Below are 20623 nucleotides of genomic sequence, written 5' to 3' on the forward strand. Positions count from 1 at the left end.
TTCAAGTAAAACCCTGTGATGTACGGATAATTTGGGGGTATTAGTTGTTGTGAATTGCGGAGCTTCTTGAGGGTTCACTTTACAAACTGATTCTGGCAAATGGGGAACAGTTACATTGTTTATTCTGTGAGTGGAAACATAACATTTGCTTTGTTTCCAGGTGGAGAAAGTCAAATCAACCATCATCCATTCCAAACCCATTGGCTCACACCTTTACCTGGACTATTCATCCTCACACCCTCCTTCCTGTAAGGACTCCATCCCATTCTCTCAGCCATCCAGCCAACTGAGCTACTAATGTCCTTTATTTACTCTAGGCCCAGTGAAGAATTGACTACTTCCAGCCAAGTCGACCCATTTTCTCTTTCTCATGGGCCCCATCATTAGCATGTTTCCCCTTCCCTGCCATACTATCAACCCTTCCTTTATCTAACTTTCTTTCTGTCCCTTTGGACTCGGTCAGCTTACTCCCCTGTCATCACATTTATACAGTTTGTTCCTCGGTACGATCAGTTCTGAAGAAGGGTCACTGGATTTGAAACATTAATTCCACTTTCTCTCTGCACATGCTGCTAGACCTGCTGAGTTTATCCAACAATTTTTTAAAATCAGCCATCACCCCTCTTTTCCCCAGGCTGCCACCAATGATCCTATGAGGAAAGTGATGAAAATGTGGAGCGAGGTAACTGGTCCTTGAAGATTGTCAGTGATCGGTTCTGCAGTTGGTGTGGTCAATGTCTGGAGGTTCCCATATCTGGCTGACAGAAAAGGAGTAGGTATTGTTATGAAATCCAAAATACAGGAAAGGGAAAAACACTAAGAGTACAATTAAATGGCAGAAACAGATTACATTAAATGACCCAGAGAGCAATCTAACCTGCTCACCAATAGTTATGCTATCCACCATTACTCCACACTAGCACTGTGATTACGTCTCAATTATAAAGACATAGTGTCTGCAATTTAACACAAATGTATAATCATTAATAGGCACTACGAAAATAACTAATCTTTGTGACAAGATGGAAGCTGATGCTGAATTGAAGATAACCAATTGGTGACTGGTAGATTACTTCACAGTTTCAGATGGTGTCAGTTCTGATTTCTTTTGAAGACTGTGGAGAGCACAGAGGACAACAGAGCACAGCATCTCAGAAAGGGCTTCAATTTCAAACATATTGTTCAGTGATGACAGATCAGCAGATATCAACCGTCAGTGATTCTTGCAATATGTTGGGTTACTAACTTGAACAATGTCAATGCTTGGAACCACTTCGTTATGCATCTGTCAGCATTCAGTAGCACCCAGATGAACTACTTGTGATTTATTGTTGCTTATATTGTAATGCTGCTAATGTTGCTTCACACTGGCAAGGGCTCAAGTAACTTCTTCAGGCGTGTATCAAGTGAGAAAAACAACGTTGTGTGTTACAAGTAATATTCTGCTGCACTGATCCTTAAGTATCTGTGTAATGATCCACCTCGACTCAACATATTGTGTTAAAACTCTGATGGGATTCCTTACTCTTGACACAGCTAGACTCACTGCCTTCTTGAACTTTGCAGTATATTTTCTTACCCACTTACCTCCCCCTATCCCACACACTCACTTGCCTGCTGTCCTACCCCCTCACCTTATACACTTGTTTTTTTTTATGTAGCTTTTCAATGAGGCTTTGGGACATTTAAACCCTTCACTTACTAGAATATGGCAGCTAGTGCTGTAAAAAAGGGGAATAACTTGGTTCCTCCCAATGGTTCTGTGTTCAGGATTCAGATGGATTGAAGATACACTGCATATTTCTCCAGTGTGGACCTTTGTACGACAGCATGTAGATACAGGATAAAAATGTAATTGTGATAATAAATAGCTGCTATTAATTCTGTTGCTGTCTCAGAGACTCTACCAGATCTGTTAAACATTTCTTATATTTTCTATTTTTTAGTTCAGATTTCCAGCATCCATTGAATTTTCCTTTTCTTACTTTGCAGTATCTATCTCATTCTATTAAAATCAGCCCTTCCTCAGTTGAGAATTTTCATAGCTGTTTCATGTTTGACCTTATCATTGAACTTGAGTACTATGACCATTATTAAATAACTGTTCACACCTCATTTGGCAGCTAACTAAATCTGACTCATTGTTTATTTCTAAATCTGAATTCTTTGGAGCAGAAATTGCTGGAGAAACTCAGCCAGTCTGAAACTTCCCTCTTCGTATGGGAAATTCCCCAATAACTTCTGTTTTCAAATCCCTCGTGTCCATTTGTTTACACACATTGACATGGCACAGGAACATGACTTGAGCTTTTGCGAACATTTTCTTAGCCATGTTTATCACCAAGTCTGCCTCCTGAAGTTGATTGAGCAATTCCGATAGATGCTCCAAATGTACTTCCCAAGGGTGACTCAAAATCACCAGAACATTGATGGGTAATAATTGGATAATCCCAAAATTTCTTTATTAGTGTTTCAATTCATCTTTTGAAATGTGGCTGGGTCCATTTTCATACTAAATGGCATACTTTAAACTGGTACAGTCCATTCATGAACACTGAGATTCTTTCACTATTTCAGATTAGAATTGTAAATTGCTTGTCCCACCTTCTCAAATACAGAATTCCAAACATGGAATAGGATATGAATCAGATTTTGTAACTGCATTGTCTTTGTGATAGTCTACACATAGTTTTGAGACCATTACTCCTGGTGAGCTCCATTCACTGCAACTCACTCCAATTATGTTGTATTTGAGCATGCATTCAGTCTCTTTTTGCATCTGTGCCAATCTTTGAGGATTAGGTCCATAAAGGTTTTGCTTTATTGGAAGAGCATTTCCTGTATCTACATCATGCATAATCAGGTTAGTACTTCCCAGCTTATTCCCACATATCTTGCTATGTGATTATAATAACTCTTTCATTTCAGTTTTCCTCTGGAAGGTAACTCATTAATTTATTCCAATTTTTGAGAACTTCCTTGTTGCCCAAAATAATTTGAGGAATGTCCAATTCAGAGTCCTCTGAACTTGGTTCTTCACTCCGTGTTGTAACCAGTAACACATTCTCATTTTGCTTTTCTTACCTATCAAAATATCTTTTGAGCATATTCTCATGATACACAGTGTGAGATTTCTTCCGACCTAGTGTTCTTATTAAATAATTCACTTGACTCTATTTCCTTTTGATTTGATAAGGTTGACTAAACGTTGCCTTTAAACGTTCACCTACTACTGGGTGTAACACCAAAATTTTATCTCTGCTGGCAAAATTGCGACTTTTTGATTTTTTGTCTGCTTCCTGTTTCATCACATGCTGTGCTACTTTAAAATGCGTCTCACCAACTCATTCACTCAATTTAATCTTTCCATGAAAGTTGACACATAGTCTACGTATGTGATCTCTGAACTCTGACTCACCAATTTCTCCTTAACTAATTTCAGTAATCCTCTCACTTCATGCCAAAAATCTAACTCAAATGACCAGAATTTGTTCGTTTCATTTGGTCCATCCCTATTTGCAAAACAGTGCAAATAGAATTCCTTTATCCTAATCCTCTAGATAGTCTTGACTCTCAGCCCTCAACATAGTCTCTAAAGTTTGATACCACAGTTCTAATGTTCTCTGTCATTGTGGATAGTTCGCAGTGGATTTGAGTTGTTTTGTTCCAAAGTTATACATAACTTCCTTGAATAATTTTGATGTAAAATTTAACCCTTCATTCGATTGTATTTCTGTGGGTACTCTGTGTCTAGTAAAAAAAAGAGTAACCCTTTCACAATTCTGTTAGCCGTGATACTGCATAATGAAATGGCTTTTGGAAATCTCGTATACACATCCATTATGGTCAACAAAAACTGATTTCCACATTTCATTTACGTAGGGACCCTAAGCAGTCAATTAAAACTCGTGTAAAATGTTTCACAAATAGGGGAATGGGTATTAAGGATGTTGGTTTTATCACTGTCCAAAGTTTTGCAACATATATGACATGTCTGGCAAAAATCAACCACATTCAAATACAGTCCAGGCCAATAAGACTGTTTTTGTATTTTGGCTTGAGTTTTCCTTACCTCCAAGTGCCCCCCCTCCTGGCAATTTATGTGCTACCTGCAACATCTCCTTTCTATAACCCTCCTGTAATAGAACTTGATGAGCTTCTGCCATTTTTATAAGCCTGGATTTGTTATCATCCCAATTTCCTCATCAAAACTTCATTTTTATGATAGCAATATTCTGGGATAAACTCATTATTTTTCTGTATATACTTTTTGATGCAACTGTTTTAGTTTTTAATCTTGCTGTCATAATTCAGCTAATTTGTCTGAATTTAAAATATCCATTTTGACCTCCTCGTATTCTTGTTTTTTTCTCAACCATTTGATCAAATATAATTTCTGATGTTTGAACTTCCCCTTCCTTATCTTTACTCTTTGATTCCTCCTCCTGTTTCCACTTGCAGCTTTGTGACCTTGATATCATAGTCAGGAGAAATCCCAGGTTATACTTCATGTAACACCTTAGTTGCCTGATTTTCCACTGGCCTTTCAACCACAGTAGGCATCACACCCACCTGTGATCCAGCTAGATGATTACCAGGGATAAACTATATCTCTGGAACTGAGAATTTCTTTATTGTTCCCATCATCACTTCACCACTTCTCATCACATTCTCCCCCCTCACTTTATATAATCATAGAATCCCTACAGTGTGGAAACAGGTCATTTGGCCCAACAAGTCCACATCAACCCTCGAAAGAGTAACCCACCCAGACTGATTCCTTACCCTATTATTCTACATGTCCCCTAACTAACGCACCTAATGTACACATCTCTGAACACTGTGGGTAATTTAGCATGGCCAGTTCACCTAACTTGCACATCTTTGGACTGTGGGAGGAAACCGGAGCACGTGGAGAATGGAACACTCTCTTCTCACCATGAATTCCATATGTTACTCGCGTTTCTGGCAGTATTCCTTCTGAAGTACATATCTCCTCAAGTCTCACCATCAAAGATTGACTTTATCCCGTAGCTCTTAAAATCTGAATTTCTTTTCCTGCTCCTAAGGCATACATGAGTTAAACCTTATCATGCAAATAAATTCTTTAAAGAGATCTGGCACTTCCTTCTCAACCAACTCCTGATCAGGTTGTAAATTATTTACATCTTATTAGCTTCCACTGTGCTTTCATCTACCACTTCAACAAAACTCAATCGTTTATCCTGTTGCCCACATCTGTCTTCTCAGTGCTTTTTCTAAACAAGCAACACAGTGACTTCATGTGGCCGACTTTATTCCAGTGAAAACTCCTGAACTTTTTAACTTCTCTTTCCCCTTCAGGGATTTCCTTTTTATCTTCTGGTAAACTATCTTTACTCTCTTCAATGTTATCTGCTTTTCCTTTACCACCTGATGATTTCTCTATTCCCTAATTTATATCCCTCACAGATTGAAATTGATATTGGAAGCCAAACTTTGATTTATGAACTTCCTCATAATCTTCTGCCATTTCTATTGCTAATCTGCCAGTCTTAACTCTCTGCTTTTCAACATGAGTTCTCACTACTTCAGGAAGTGAATTTTGAACTCCTCCAAAATAATTGTCTCTTGAAGCGCATCATATGTTTGTTTTTTTCAGTGCCCTTATCTACTTATAAAAATAGCTTTTTTTGATCCTTTCAAACTCTGAACATTTGACCAGGTTCCTTCCCTAGATTCCTAAAACTTGGTCTTTATGCTTCTGGTACGAGCTCATATGCACTTAAGATGGCTTTTTTCACCTCATCATACTCCCCAGGTGCCTTCTCTGATAGTGTTTAAAATACCTCACTGATTGTACCTACCAACTGTGTTTAGATCAATAATACCCACATGGTCACCGGCCATTTCAAATGTTGAAACACTTTCTCAAATGAAATGTTAAAGGCTTCTACATCCTTATCATCAAATTTAGACATCACTTGGACGTATTTAAACAGATCCCCCCTGGGCCTTTGGCTACAATGGGATTGCTCTCCATCACTGTCCTCTTCACAACTCCTACCTTTCAATTCTACCTCCACCATTTTAAGTCAACTTTGAGTTTTCAGTTCCAACCTCTGAAGTTCAAAAGCTCTCTCTTTCTCCCTTTCTTCTCTCTCTTTGTCCCTTTCTTGCTCGGGCCTTCTTTTCCTTTTCTTTTTGTTCGGCTTTTAATCATATTTCAAATCATTTCCTTTTCTCTTTCTTTTTGTTTTGCCTCTAACTCGAGCTGCTTCATTTTCAATTGAATTTCACCATTTCAGTGGCATTCCTGGCTGTGCTGTGCGATTGCCACACTTTTTTCCCTTTCCTCACAGACTCAGGCAACCCAAGTTCTAGGTTGTTTGCCCATTGCCTTGATCACTTTCTGTAAAACTCCCGAAGTGACTTCTTCCACCCCCATGCTACTCTTAGTAACTGAAAGAGCCATTACTATACAAAGCATCCCGTATTTAAATCAACCAAATGCAACACCTGAAATTAAAACACCAACACTCACCATTGCTTTCGAATCCGATTATCCGGAATCCAATTAGAGATATTCTTCCTGATAGGCACCCTTAATTTGTTATGGGCCAGACCAAACCCCCTCAAAATATTTTTAAAAATAGCCTGGACCTTGACGTTTTCTTATTTTAAAGGCGTTTTCTTATTTGTATTCTGGATGCAATTTAAAGGGTCAAACTACCTGTCTTGAAGCAAAGCACACTTTATTCATACACTATCATTAAAATATAACAAAAGAAACAAGTAATTGGAATAAATTATCTCTTTTGGAAAATTTAACCAAATAACAAATTAATCAACTACTAAACAGTAACTGTGCCAATATAGTAACATCCCATAAACATACCGTTGGCAAAGGTGAATTCAATAAAATAGATTGTCTCATGCAATTCTAGTAGCAGGATGAGAACTTCCGGATTTTAGCTGTAACGGAGAGAGGAGAATCACCTTCAGGACCCCAACAACTACTATTAATAAAATAAAACTAAAAGACCTGGTTCTTTGGGAGCATGACCCACCCATTTGGGCTACTTCTGTTGTTCCAACTTTTAAAAATACTTATGGCCTCGGTAGCTGTTTACTTTCTTGGCTTTAAGGAAACTGCTGTGTACATCTGCCTCAACCCTTCTTCATAAAAGAAAACAGAACAAAAATTCACCTCTTAAAGCCATTCTATCATCACAGTAGGTAGCAAAATGAGTTGAGAAGGGAACACAAGGAGGCGATAAAAAGATATACATAGGATACGTGAGTAGATAAAGATGTGGCAAATGGAGTATAATGTGGAAATATGAGATTGTCCATTTTGATAAGAAGAATAGAGAAGAAGCATCTCATTTAAATGATGGTGTAGTTCTGAGTTCTAAATTGTGGAGGTATTTTGCTGTCTTACTGCATGAACCACAAAAACAGCTAATATGCAGAATTAACATATATATAGCAAAGCTAACAGAACGTTATAGTTTATTGTGGGGTGTACTGAATTCCAACGGAGGTAGGTTATAGTTCAGTTATGTAGGGCATTAATGAGACTGCCTGTGTCCAGACAACTTATTTAAGGAGGAAGTAAATGCATTGGAATCGATGTAGCTTTTCAATCTAACACCTGGAATGTGTACGATAGCTTCATAGAATCCTTAAAGTGTGGAAACAGGCCCTTCAGCCCAACAAGTCCACACTGGCCCTCCGAAGATTAGCCAACCTAGACCCATTCCCCTACTATCATATATCTACCACTGAATAATGCACCTAACCTACACAGTCCTGGACATTATGGGCAGTTTAACACAGCCAATCCACCTAACTTGCACATCTTTGGATTGTGGGAGGAAACCAGAGCATCCGGACAAAACCCGCAGGGACATGGAAGAATGTACAAACTCCACACAGACAATCGCCCGAGACTGAAATTGAACCCAGGTCCCTGGCAGCTGTGCTAACCACTAAGCCACCATGCCACCCTGAAAGCACTTGGACAGGCTAGTATTGTATCTGCTGGACTGACACATTTAAGATACCGATAGGTCTTCATGGAAGACATTAGAACTGTGTCTCAGAAATAAGGTTTGCCCATTTAAAATATGTGTTTTTATTTGCTCTGATAGAGGATTGAGAGTCTTTGGAACTCTCTTCATGAGTATGTGGTGGAGACATGACTTTGCATACTTTCTAAGGTCAGGTTCAATAGATTCTTGTTACATAATGGGTGAAAGGGTTATCAGGGTTGTGCAGGAATGTGGATTGAGGTAACAGGCCGATCAGGCATGATCTAGTTGAATGGTGGAGATGGGTCACGGACAGAATGGATGATTCCTGTACCTTTTTCACATGTTCCTATTTCATCAAACCACAACCTCTCTATTCTGTTGGCAAAGTCTGGATCCGATCGTTATTGCTGCAGAATAAACTAAACTGACTTTGACAGACTAGAGGAGATTGGTCCTGAAGAGGTTTGGAGTTCCATTAAATATTGTGAGGTCTTCAAAGAAAATTTTGCCAGTTTAATTAAGTGACTGAGGGGATATAATTTAAAATGTTTTGAGTTGTGGGCTGGGGTGGTTTGTAGGTGGGTATTGTGCAGGTCTCAGGTTAACTGAGTTCTTTTGGTCAAGGTTGCAATGAGGATTTGTTAGTAAAACAATAATAGCCATTGAATGCTTCAGGCATAAATGGTTCAAAACAATATTGATAAATGATAATATGATATGATATTCAAATTACATCAGTACAAGCAATTTGTGCAACTTAGTTCCTAAGCTCAGTGTGATAGCTCTAGCTCTCTAGGCTCCCAGTATGGTGATAGGAGTTACAAGTTTCACAGGAGCATTATAAAGTTTGAAGGGAAATTGTTCCACTTTTATACTATACAGTACATTGTCCAGCATATAGTCATGGTACCTCACCAACTTCATTACAGATGGAACATTTTACACAGCAGGAAAATAAAAGGTTGCTCACTTCTCCAACCTATTAGTCTTTACATGTTTCCATAATGCTAGCTTTCATGATGGCCTTGCATTTCAGGTTGTGGCAGTTTTGGAACCAGCCTGTGTCCTAGCTGCAGATATTCGTTCGGCTTGTGTCCTATCACTAGCCATCTTCACGGATGTTTCATCTATAACCCTCCCCAAATTTAAAAACAAATATAAATAATATTTTGTATCAATACTGTTAGGGCCAACTGCACACTGTAAAGGTTACATGTTGGAAAAGTCTCCATAGCATAAATTTGGCATTGAATTGACAATATTATTTAATGCTGACCCAGGATGGATTCATAAAGGGAAAATTTCACAACAGTGAATGTTTTGAGGAGTGGTCTCCTGGTACATTATTGGTTAAAATAGAGGGACATTTATCCTCTCCTTACAGCACAGTTAGTTTTACCATATCACATGTTTCCATAATTCAGGCTTTGGTTTGGCTTTCATTGTGTATCCTGAGATTGCTGCACAATTGCTGTGGGCACCTTTATGGTCCATTTTATTTTTCCTCATGCTGTTCACATTGGCAATCTGTTTGCCCCTTTAGGTAAGAATGACATTTTTAAATCATTCTCTTTGTCGGTTGGAATTACAATAGAAGCTTATAAACTACACTTGGCGAATAATTGGACAAATGTCCAATCTACTTGTGTATCAATTCTCTGCTCATTGGATTAGTGGAGAATGGGGCTGCTTTAAATGAGCCAAAAGTTACATGAAAGTTCAGAGGAAATCACCCAAAATTTGGAAGAGCTTGCAGAAAAATCTCTGTTTATTCTATTCCTGAAAATTTATTGCAAAAATTAGTTGAACTGCTTCAATTTTCAATATATCTACCAAAACAATAAGGTTTATACAAATTGCAGGAGGACACCATTAAGCCCACCTCAGTTAGCTGTTCACTGTTGCTTTAAAACAACTTTTAACTATCCAAATTGAACTTTCTTTGTGTTCTCATGAATTTTTTCTCATTGTTCCTTTTCACTTCTTTACCTAATTTCCTTTTGAAAAATATAATAGCTTGGACTGTTTTTGTTACTGAAATTCAGTGTATGGAATGAGCTGCCAGAGGAAATGGCGGTGACTAGTCTGATTGCAACATTTAAAAGGCAACTGGATGGGTCTATGAATAGGAAGGGTTTGGAGGGATATGGGTCGGGTGCTGGCAGGTGGGACGAGATTGGGTTGAGATATCTGCTCGGCATGGACAAGTTGGACAAAGGGTCTGTTTCTGTGCTGTACATCTCTGACTCCAATTCTGACTCTAGTCACAAGTTGTTGAAATTTCCTGTCTAGTACACAATCTCACATGCTGTCCATCTTGTTTACTCAATCTCCACATGTTTCCAGTATAACATTCTCATGATAACCTGGTGCAATATGCTATTTTAGTGTTTTAGAAGATGTCAGTTTATTTAGGAGGACATTGTACTAAAGCTGAGAGGAGACTTTTTTTTTAGTTTTTAGCCTCACAGCTCCAGGGTCCCAGATTCGATTCCAGCCTCAGGCGACAATCTGTGTGGAGTTTGCACGTTCTGTTTTTGTCTGCGTGGGTTTCCTCTGGGTGCTTTGGTTTCCTCTCACAGTCCAAAGATGTGCCAGTTAGATGGATTGGCCATACTAAATTGTCCATAGTGTACAGGGATGTGTAGGCTGGGTGGGTTAGCCATGGGAAATGCAGGGTTCCAGGGATAGGGGGAGGGATGCTTTTCTGAGGATCGGTGTGGGCAGAAGGCCCTGTTACCACATTGTAAGGATTCTATGTTTTTATTGCAGTAAGATGCATTTGACTCTTTAGATCAGAAAGTAAGTAGTTGGTTTGTTTCTTTTTCTTAAAAGAGAGAACTTTGCAGAACTGATATTTTCCACCTATTTGTTGTTTCATTTGCAGAAATTTGCACAAACTGGTGCTGTCAATTTAGCAAATGCTTTGAAGTCCAGGTCCGCCTGATCCTTAGTGATGTTTCCAAGTGTCTACCACTGAGAACCAGGAGAATTTCTTAACAGTGAGTGCTCATTGCCATTGTGCTGCCATCATGATTGATTACCTGATTGGGCCCTTGCTGTTTGTATCTGATGATGTCTTCTTTATAATTAGCTCTTGTAAATAAGACCCAAACATGGGTAAAGTAATACTGGAGAATTTATCTGGCATTTATTACAGTTCCTAGAGACTTCAGTGTCTCGGCTAAGTTATTGGTTACAAGCAGTAAAACACTTGCATCTGCACATCATGCTTCAAATGATCCCAGTTAAAGTGGAATTAGGAACCTTTATACCCTTGCTCATGATGTTATCTTTGTGATGCGTGTTTCTTAAAGATATACTGCATATTAGTTATGAGACATTGCAGAACAAAGGCAAGGTCAGGATAGTAGTATGCAGATTCCCATCCTGATGTTAGCTCTCTCAATCTCACACAGTGTCTGTTAGTGATGGAAGCCCACACAAGCCTGATAGCAAAAGACGTGGACAGGCAAGGGATTCCCATTCAATGTCTGAACCAGAACTAAATCCTGATCAAAGACGACACATTAATGAATCACACCCTTACTGACCCCAAAGTAATTGCTGGCAGTTTTCTCGATTGCAGGAATCCAGTGTAAATGCTCTGAGGTGAGCGAGGTTAAGTTTCATGAGGTAATCTGGAACAGGTCAGAGTTATCCAACTGTCGACTGTTGAAGATGGGATTTATCACAGAGTCATAATCCCACCTTCATCCCACAATACCAACAAGTGTAATTTTTGTGTCTTTGTGGATGGAATTGTCCTACTGCCTCTGAGAGCAGCAAACATGAGACAGAGTCAACGGCAAATCAATGTCAAAACAGACAGTTTAAAAGATCCAATCCCATTTGAGAAATGTCAGAATAATTCCTCATTTAACAACTGGTTTAAAAACACATTAAAACAACCCAACAAAAGGAATTGCCATAATCATGTGAGTATTTGTAATTATGCTGTAACCATGCAGAGCTGCAGCTTGCTTCTGAGGCCAGGCCTCGGCCTTGCCCGATGCCGGTGCCTGGGTGTTGAGACGTCAGAAGCAGTGTGCAAGGAGGCGGAAGTGCGGTAAGTGTGGAGGAGTTCTCGGCTTGCTGCAGAGACCTGGCCCCCAGTCCTCAGCCTCGCCTGATGCCAGTAGCCAGGTGTTTGGTCATTGGAAGCGGTATGCAAGGGTGTGGAAGTGCGGTAAGTGTGCAGGAGTTTGTGCCAGGCTTAAAACAAACCCAAGCTGGCCAGCTCTACCGTCCATTCTGCTCTCCAATGTCTGCTCCCTGGACAACAAACTGGACTGCATCCGACTGTGACAGGTGTCTCAGCGTGAGTTCAGAGACTGCTGCGTCCTTGGACAGAGTTCCAGATACTGCCATCCAGCTAGACGGGCTCACCTTGTTTCACTCCGTCAGAAATGCAGCTCTGTGCAGTAAGGCTCGGGGTGGGGTTCTGTGTGTCCACATCAACATGAAATGGTGCAAAGACTCCCTGCCAGTCTCCAGTTACAGCTCACCACTAGCGGAGTTTGTGACTGTTAGATGCAGACCACAGGAATTCACCGCTGTCCTTACAGTCGGGGTGTATATTCCTCCCACTGCTAATGCTAAGGAAGCACTCGGTGAACCAGGTAAAAACAATGACTGCAGATGCTGGAAACCAGATTTTGGATTTGAGTGTTGTTGGAAAAGCACAGCAGTTCAGGCAGCATCCCAAGGAGCAGGGAAATCGACGTCTCAGGCAAAAGCCCTTCATCAGGAAAGAGGCAGAGTGCTTGAAGGGTGGAGAGATAAATGAGAGGAGGGTGGGGGTGGGGAGTAAGTAGCATAGAGTATAATAGGTGAGTGGAGTGGGGATGAAGGTGATAGGTCAGAGAGGAGGATGGAGTGGATAAGTGGAAAGGAAGATAGGCAGGTAGGACAAGTCATGGGGAGAGTGCTGATCTAGAAGTTTGGAACTAGGTGAGGTGGGGGAAGGGGAAATGAGGAAAGTGATGAAGTCACATTGATGCCCTGGGGTTGAAGTGTTCCAAGGCGATGAGGTGTTCTTCCTCCAGGCGTCGGGTGGTGAGGGAGCGGCAGTGAAGGAGGCCCAGGACTCCATTTCCTCGGCTAAGTAAGAGGGGAAGTTGAAATGTTGGGCCACAGGATGGTGTGGTTGATTGGTGCGGGTGTCCCGGAGATGTTCGCCTAAAGCGCTCTGCTAGGAGGTGCCAGGAGACTGCATCGGGAGCAACGGATATAATAAATATTGGTGGATGTGCAGGTAAAACTTTGATGGATGTGGAAGGCTCCTTTGGGGCCTTGGATGGAGGTGAGGGAGGAGGTGGGGTGCAGGTTTTGGAATTCCTGTGGTGGCAGGCAAAGGTGCCAGGACGGGAGGGTGGGTTGTTGGGGGGCGTGGACCTGACCAGGTAGTCATGGAGGGAACGGTCTTTGCGGAAGGTGGAAAGAGGTGGGGAGGGAAATATATCCCTGGTGGTAGGGTCCGTTTGGAGGTGGTGTAAATGTCGGTGGATGATTTGGTTTATGCGAAGGTTGGTAGGGTGGAACGTGAGCACCAGGGGCGTTCTGTCTTTGTTACGGTTGGAGGGGTGGGGTCTGAGGGCAGAGGTGCGGGATGTGAATGAGATGCATTCAAGGGCAACTTTAACCCCCTGGGATGGGAAATTGCGGTCTCTAAAGAAGGAGACCATCTGGTGTGTTCTGTGGTGGAACTGGTCCTCCTGGGAGCAGATACGGTGGAACTGGAGGAATTAGAAATATGGGATGGCATTTTTGCAGGAGGTAGGGTGGGAAGAGGTGTAATCCAGGTAGCTGTGGCAGTCGGTGGGATGGTAAAAAATGTCGGTGTCAAGTCGGTTATCATTAATGGAGATGGAGAGGTCCAGGAAGGGAGGGAGGTGTCAGAGATGGTCCAGGTAAATTTAAGGTCAGGGTGGAATGTGTTGATGAAATTGATGAATTGCTCAACCTCCTCGCGGGAGCACGAGCTGGCGCCAATGCAGCCATCAATGTAGCAGAGGAAGAGGTGGGGAGTGGTGCCGATGTAACTACGGAAGATGGACTGTTCTACGTAGCCAACAAAGAGACAGGCATAGCTGGGGCCCATGCGGGTGCTGAAAAATGTGGTGCTGGAAAAACACAGCAGGCCAGGGAGCATCCGAGGAGCAGGAGAATCGATCCTGAAGAAGGGCTTATGCCCGAATTGTCAATTCTCCTGCTCCTCGAATGCTGCCTGGCCTGCTGTGTTTTTCTAGCACCACATTTTTCAACTCTGGTTTCCAGCATCTGCAGTTCTCACTTTTTCCCATATGGGTATCCATGGCCCTTTGGTCTGGAGGAAGTGGGAGGATTTGACGGAGAAATTGTTAAGGGTGAGGACCAGTTCGGCCAAACGAAAGAGAGTGTCGGTGGAAGGGTACTGTTGGGGACGTCTGGTGAGGAAGAAATGGAGGGTTTGGAGGCCCTGGTCATGGCAGATGGAGGTTTGGAGGGATTGGATATCCATGGTGAAGATGTGGCATTGGGGGCCGGGAAAACGGAAGGCTTGGAGGAGGTGGAGGGCATGGGTGGTGTCTCGACCATATGTGGGGAGTTCCTGGACTGGGAGAATAGGACAGTGTCGAGGTAGGTAGAGGTACGTTCAGTGTGGCAGGAGCATGCTGAGACGATGGGTCGGCCAGGGTGGTCAGACTTGTGGATCTTGGGAAGGAGGTAGACCCGGGCAGTGCGGGGCTCCCGGACTATGGGGTTGGAAGCTGTGGGTGGGAGATCTCCTGAGGTGATGAGGTTCTGTATGGACTGGGAGATGATGGTTTAGTGATGGGGAGTGGGGTCATGGTCGAGAGGGCGGTAGGAGGAGGTGTCCTCGAGTTGGCGTCTGGCTTCAGCGGTGTAGAGGTCAGTGTGCCAGACTACCATTGGCTTGATGGTGAGGTCGGGATTGGAGCAGAGAGAGTGGAAGGCAGCGCATTGTGAGGGCGAGAGGTTGGAGTGGGGGAGGGGGGTAGTCAGGTTGAGGCGGTAAATGTCCCAGCGGCAGTTGGAAATGAAGAGTTTGAGGGCAGGTAATAGGCCAGTACGGAGTGTCCAGGTGGATGGAAAGTGTAGGTGCTTTTCCAGCACCACTCAAATCCAGCACTCGGTGAACTGTATGGGGCTACTGGTAGACTGCAGCACGCACATCTTTATGGTCTGTTTATTGTTGCTGGAGATTTCAACCATGTGAACCTCAAGGCAGTGCTCCCTAAATTCCATCAGCTTGTGGACTTTGCGATGAGAGGGGGGAACATGCTGGATCTGGTTTATACAAACATCCCCAATGCATAAGGAGCAGAGCCTGGGCCCTCACACCACATCTCTGTTATGCTAATCTCAGCATACAGACCGCTCATCAGACATGTCAAACCAGTTCTGAAGCAGGTGGAAACCTGGCCTGCAGGAGCCATTTCTGCTCTTCAGGACTGTTTTGAGCACACTGACTGGTGCTTCTTCATGGAGGCAGCAACCGATGGCAATTCCATCAACTTAGAGGATTACACTGTGTCGGTGATTTGCTACATTAGCAAGTGTATTGATGTTGTCTCTGTGTCCAAAACTATCACTTCTCACCCAACCAGAAGGTGAGGATGACCGCAAAGGTGGGTGCGCTGCTGAGGACCCGTGGTTCCGCCTTCAGAGCGGATGACAAGGCGGCCCTAACAACAGCGAGGGCCAACCTGAGCCCAGGCCATCAAAGAGGCAAAGCGTGCATGCACAGAGAATACACAGCTACTTTCAGGATAGCGGCGATACGCAGAGCATGTGGAAGGGCATTCAGGCCATCACCAACTACAGACCAACACCGCCTGCTTGTAAACTTATAGTCTGTCCATAACACGACTAATATAAAGTCTCTGTAATTGTGCACCCCACCCAGCCCACCCATGTGGCATCCACTTTATAAACAGTCCGCAACGGATATAGTAACAATAATTGGATGCTATTGAAAAATCTCAAGAATCTGTTAAATAAATAACACATCACTTGATTATTCATATAGAAAGCTATATATTTTAGCAGCTCACAAATCAGCAAAAGTAAGCAGCTATTACTAAACTAAGTACTTAAAGGCCATTATTATCTTCAAAATTTCATACATCTGTCAATTCCACCAAACCCACTCTTCGATGACAAGCAAAAAAATGTTGCACTTCCAAGCCTGTTGGTGCTTGTGAAACAGCCTGAAGGTCATGCATCTAGTAAAGCTTCCATACGGCCAAACGGATACATGAGCTGATCAGTAACTGACATATGAAGGCAATGGGAGTCTCCAAATAATTAGCTCTGGATCTCTCACTTGGCTAGCCCTGTGTAACGACACAATGCCGAATATCACCTTGTCCAATCAATAACCTACATCAATGCAAATGAAGACATTTTTTGACTTTCAATTGATGACTGAACGGTTGTCAGAGGTAACAACGTAGGAACCAAATTATTTAATATCCAATACCTTATCCAACACATGGAGCTATTCCGCTTCACTTTAGTGAGCACGTATAACTCATGATAAAATACTAATGAAGGCAACACAAGTATATTTTTTTTATAATTTTTGTATCTCCAACACTTGGTTCATGTCTCCACTTGGAGAAGTGATTTTGCGTGGCTTGGAAATTTCATTCACCTCCATGAAATTTCCAGAATTTCTGAATGCCCACTTCTCCAGTGATGCGAGCTACCTCTCAGGAGGGGTTAGTAATGTTCATTATATTCTTGGATCTGCTAAAAATGCCTGGTGATAGAAATGGAGGAGGGACTTCCAGCTCAATGGAAAGGCAATCGTGTTTTTCCCAAATCCAAGTGTATTTCACAAAAAGTCCACCCCACAGTTTTGAAAATAATGAAAATGTCAGTGTGTAAAATGAACTTGGGCAACAGTGAATAACAGTTATGTTTTTGATATGGGAGAAGACCAGTTCATTTTTATATGAAATCTTACATACTTTTGCTTTGACTGAAGTCCAAATTGGTTTAGATTCACTTGGAAGCTGTCCCTTTTAAAACTAGCACTTTGTCCAAAGTCAGTAGACACAAATTTATGCACTTTGATCCTGAATGTCCTGAAAACAAATCATTTAACTTTTCAATAGAAATGTTTAGTGTGGAAATTGAATGATTAACAAAGCAGAGCTTCTCAGGCACCTTAAACAGAGTTACACCCCTTGTGAAACACTGTGAAAGGCTGATTTCTGACTGGGCAAGAATCATTAATTAATGAGATGTTCAAGGACTTTTGGCCAAAAGGAGTGTCCTGAAGGTTTACATCCAATTCTTGTGCAAGTGCAAGAATAATTCATTGATGTCTGAAAGTGGACCAGAGGGGACTGCCTTTATCTGAATTCTCACAGAATGATATTCAGACAAACCGTCCAGACGACATGGTATATATTTCAACAAAACTGTAAAACCTGTGTTAGACAATGAAAGATACTGCTAATTTGTAGATTTTGGTTGTTGTGAACTGTACACTCTCTGTGAACTTCTGGCTGTTTATAATCTGCAAGATATTGCTGCAAATTGGAAAACAACACAGTTTTCCTATACAGGTAGTTGTGAGGAGTGGTGACAGTACATCTTGCTGAGGTCCAGTTTGGAGAAAGACTAATTTCTGAGCTTGCCATTTCCACTCTTTCTCCCAGGATACCACCAATGAACATGGTGCTGTGGGTGATGAGAATGTGGAGCGGGGTAACTGGTCTTCAAAGACTGACTACTTGCTCTCAATGATTGGTTACGCTGTTGGTCTGGGCAACATCTGGAGGTTCCCTTACCTGGCTTATAGAAATGGAGGAGGTACTGTAGACAAATTTAAAATATTGGAGAGTGAGCAGACAGAGCTAAATGGGTCAATTCATTGATTTGTACAGAATGTTGATATTCAGGAAATAGCAAATGTTTATTGCACTAAAAATAATACAGTAAATAATACAGGGTTAAAAAATTAATGTGAAGTGGTGAATTCAATCCTACAGCTAACAAATTTGCCGAATTTTTTTTCTGATATGAGAGATGTGTCAAGGTGATGCTTTAGAATTAGCAATGCGATGCATCAATTCGATGCTATTTATAAACCAAAGTAAATAGTTCATTTATTAATTTATATTTTCAAGTGATATTATATAGAATGTATGAACCATCCACATCAGATATATTTACTGCACAGTGTGTGAAATCCTCAGAATAGCAGGCTCCTCAGTCAGGCCCTGGGGTCAGGCTTGTACATTATCATCAAACCTGCTCATATCAGGGCTCTTCACAACCCACACCATTGGATTGATGGAAACCAAGAGCGAATGTGTAAAAAAAAAAGTCATAACATGATTACATAAAGAGACAGGAAAAGATATTTGATTCATTTAGAGAGTAAAATTCAGAAAGTGGCCATTTGAGTACAACCTCCTGTATGTAGTAGAAAAATAAAAGCGCAGCTGAAAGTCAACCATCTCAATAGATTGCTGGGTACGCAGACAGACAGACAAACAAAACATGCATTCATAGAGATTTCAGGATTCATTTTAACCCAGTCAACACAGTGAGGCATCAAGTTTCAGCTTGAACGTATGATTTTATCCACATTGAAATCCTTTCTACTATTTTCCAGGTGTATTTCTTATTCCCTACACTCTCATCCTGGCACTTGTTGGGATTCCAATGTTTTTCTTGGAATGTTCCCTTGGGCAGTTTGCCAGCCTCGGACCTATTGGAGTGTGGAAAGCTGTACCAATATTCCAAGGTTAATGTTTATTTCTCAAAATGGTAATAACAAGCTTAAATAAGCCTTACAATAAGTCTTACGCAAATATTGTTAAATTTTCCTTATCTGGTCGATGTTTAAACTGGACTGGCTGATGTAGTGTCTGCACTCTGATCTGCCGTGCACATTATGAAGTGCTGAAGATGGTATTTATTACCAAGACTGGGAATGTGTGATTATTACCAGCCACAATGTTGATGATGTCCCAAAGAGTTAGTGAGAAGGAGTCTAAAGGTGAAGACAGGGATCATCATTCTTGTAACCAAGACATAGAATTCTAAATCTCCTGTTTAATACAAAGAGCCTTTGAAATCTCTACTGTTGGACATTGAATGTTGAAGCAGCCAATACTGACCAAACACAACAGACATGTCCTGAAAGGTGTGGTCAGCCAGTACAGTCTCCCTGCTCTGTAATGTGCCCACTGAAAGAAAATCCAATTTGATTGAATGACCAGTCAAACCCATGTCAAATACTTTATTTCACATCAATAGCTCACAATCTAATCTTCTGTTTTGTTCATGTTTTCAGGTGTGGGGATTGCTATGGTCCTTCTGATTATAATTGCCAATATTTCATATGCCTGTATCATTGGCTACAGTCTGTACTACGTGTTTGCTTCCTTCCAATCGCCCCTGCCATGGGCAGACTGCTTCAGTTGGTGGGGAGCAGATGAAACATGCAGCAGGACCCCCAAAGGTACAGTGTTAGCTTCTACTGGGGAAAGTGTACACACCGACTGTTTCATTGTTCATTCTGTCAGTCTGAGTGAGGGAGAGAGATGGACAATAGTTTCAGTGACCATCCTCGTTGTGACCATACAGCAGAAAGACTAGGATAGAAAGCAGCAGCAGGAATCATGGCACTGAGTCACTGGATTAACAGGACAGTCAGTCAGAAATAAATAGTGAAACATCAGAATTTGTCAGTCTTTGATAAAGTTGTTTATATATCTTTTATTCTTTCAACTTGTCAATAAGTCTGTCTTGTGTTCTTTCTGACTAAGTTCATTGTCTGTATCTCTCTAACATCCCAGTACGGTGGCTCACATTGATTCTCTTCTCTATCTCTGTGTTTTGTGCGGGTATCATTTTCTCAACTTTTTCTCCTCTTCTGGGATTTTTCCAAACATCTACTATCTCGTATATATTTCTTATACCATCTGACTCTATGACATATTCAGTTTTTATTGTGTTATTTAAAAGCCTTGTTTCTTTCACTTTCATCTCACCTCCCACACTGACACTGTTTCACTCCTAATATCTAACATTGTTATCAAAGATTACTTCTGTTTGAATTGGCAAGAATAAGTCTGAAATCTTGAGATGAGTCCATTTAAAATTTCTGAAGCAACTTTGAAACAAAATTTCCTTTTGCACAGACTGGGACTGTGGGTGCTCCCTGACTATCTATAGAGTTGGGAGATAGTGGAGAAGTCAGAATCGATAAAATGTAGCCCTGGAAAAAGCGCAGCAGGTCAGGCAGCATCTGAGGAGCATCAGAGGGCTGAGAAATAAATGGTGGAGGTGGGGCTAGGGGATAGGTAGTTGGGATGGCGACAGCTGGCCGAAAGTAGATGATTGTGATAAGTCGGAAAGGTGGGAAGGAAGATGGACAAGTAGGTCAACTCAAGAGGGTGGAGCCAAGTCAAAGGGTTAGAATCTGGGGTGGGGTGGGGTGAGGGAAGGTTTGGAAACTGATGAATTTAATGTTGAGGCTGTGTCATTGTGGGCTCCCGAGGCGGAAATGAGGTGTTCCTCCTCCAGTTTGGGGGTGGCCTTGTTTAGATGGTGGAGGAGACCCAGAATGGACA

The 20623-nt window shown here is 41.7% G+C and overlaps 1 protein-coding gene and 1 pseudogene across 2 annotated transcripts in view; one reads left to right on the forward strand and one right to left on the reverse strand.

Annotated features, from left to right (window-relative positions):
- Nucleotides 1–20623, reverse strand: part of LOC140495621 (sodium- and chloride-dependent neutral and basic amino acid transporter B(0+)-like) — a 228720-nt pseudogene that overhangs the window by 128407 nt on the left and 79690 nt on the right.
- LOC140495745 (sodium- and chloride-dependent neutral and basic amino acid transporter B(0+)-like) overlaps nucleotides 17356–20623 on the forward strand; it is a 31297-nt gene continuing 28029 nt past the window's right edge. Inside the window, exons 1-4 of one of the 2 annotated variants that reach the window (XM_072594798.1) lie at nucleotides 17356–17437; nucleotides 17696–17849; nucleotides 18658–18789; nucleotides 19342–19509. In XM_072594798.1, coding sequence (XP_072450899.1) covers nucleotides 17435–17437; nucleotides 17696–17849; nucleotides 18658–18789; nucleotides 19342–19509 — 457 coding nt within the window. In that variant the 5' untranslated portion in view covers nucleotides 17356–17434. Of the gene's footprint in view, nucleotides 17438–17695; nucleotides 17850–18657; nucleotides 18813–19341; nucleotides 19510–20623 lie in introns of those variants that run through there. The other variant, XM_072594799.1, reaches the window with a different exon arrangement.

This window comes from Chiloscyllium punctatum, chromosome 25, assembly GCF_047496795.1.
Source record: "Chiloscyllium punctatum isolate Juve2018m chromosome 25, sChiPun1.3, whole genome shotgun sequence".
Classification (NCBI taxonomy): Eukaryota; Metazoa; Chordata; class Chondrichthyes; order Orectolobiformes; family Hemiscylliidae; genus Chiloscyllium; species Chiloscyllium punctatum.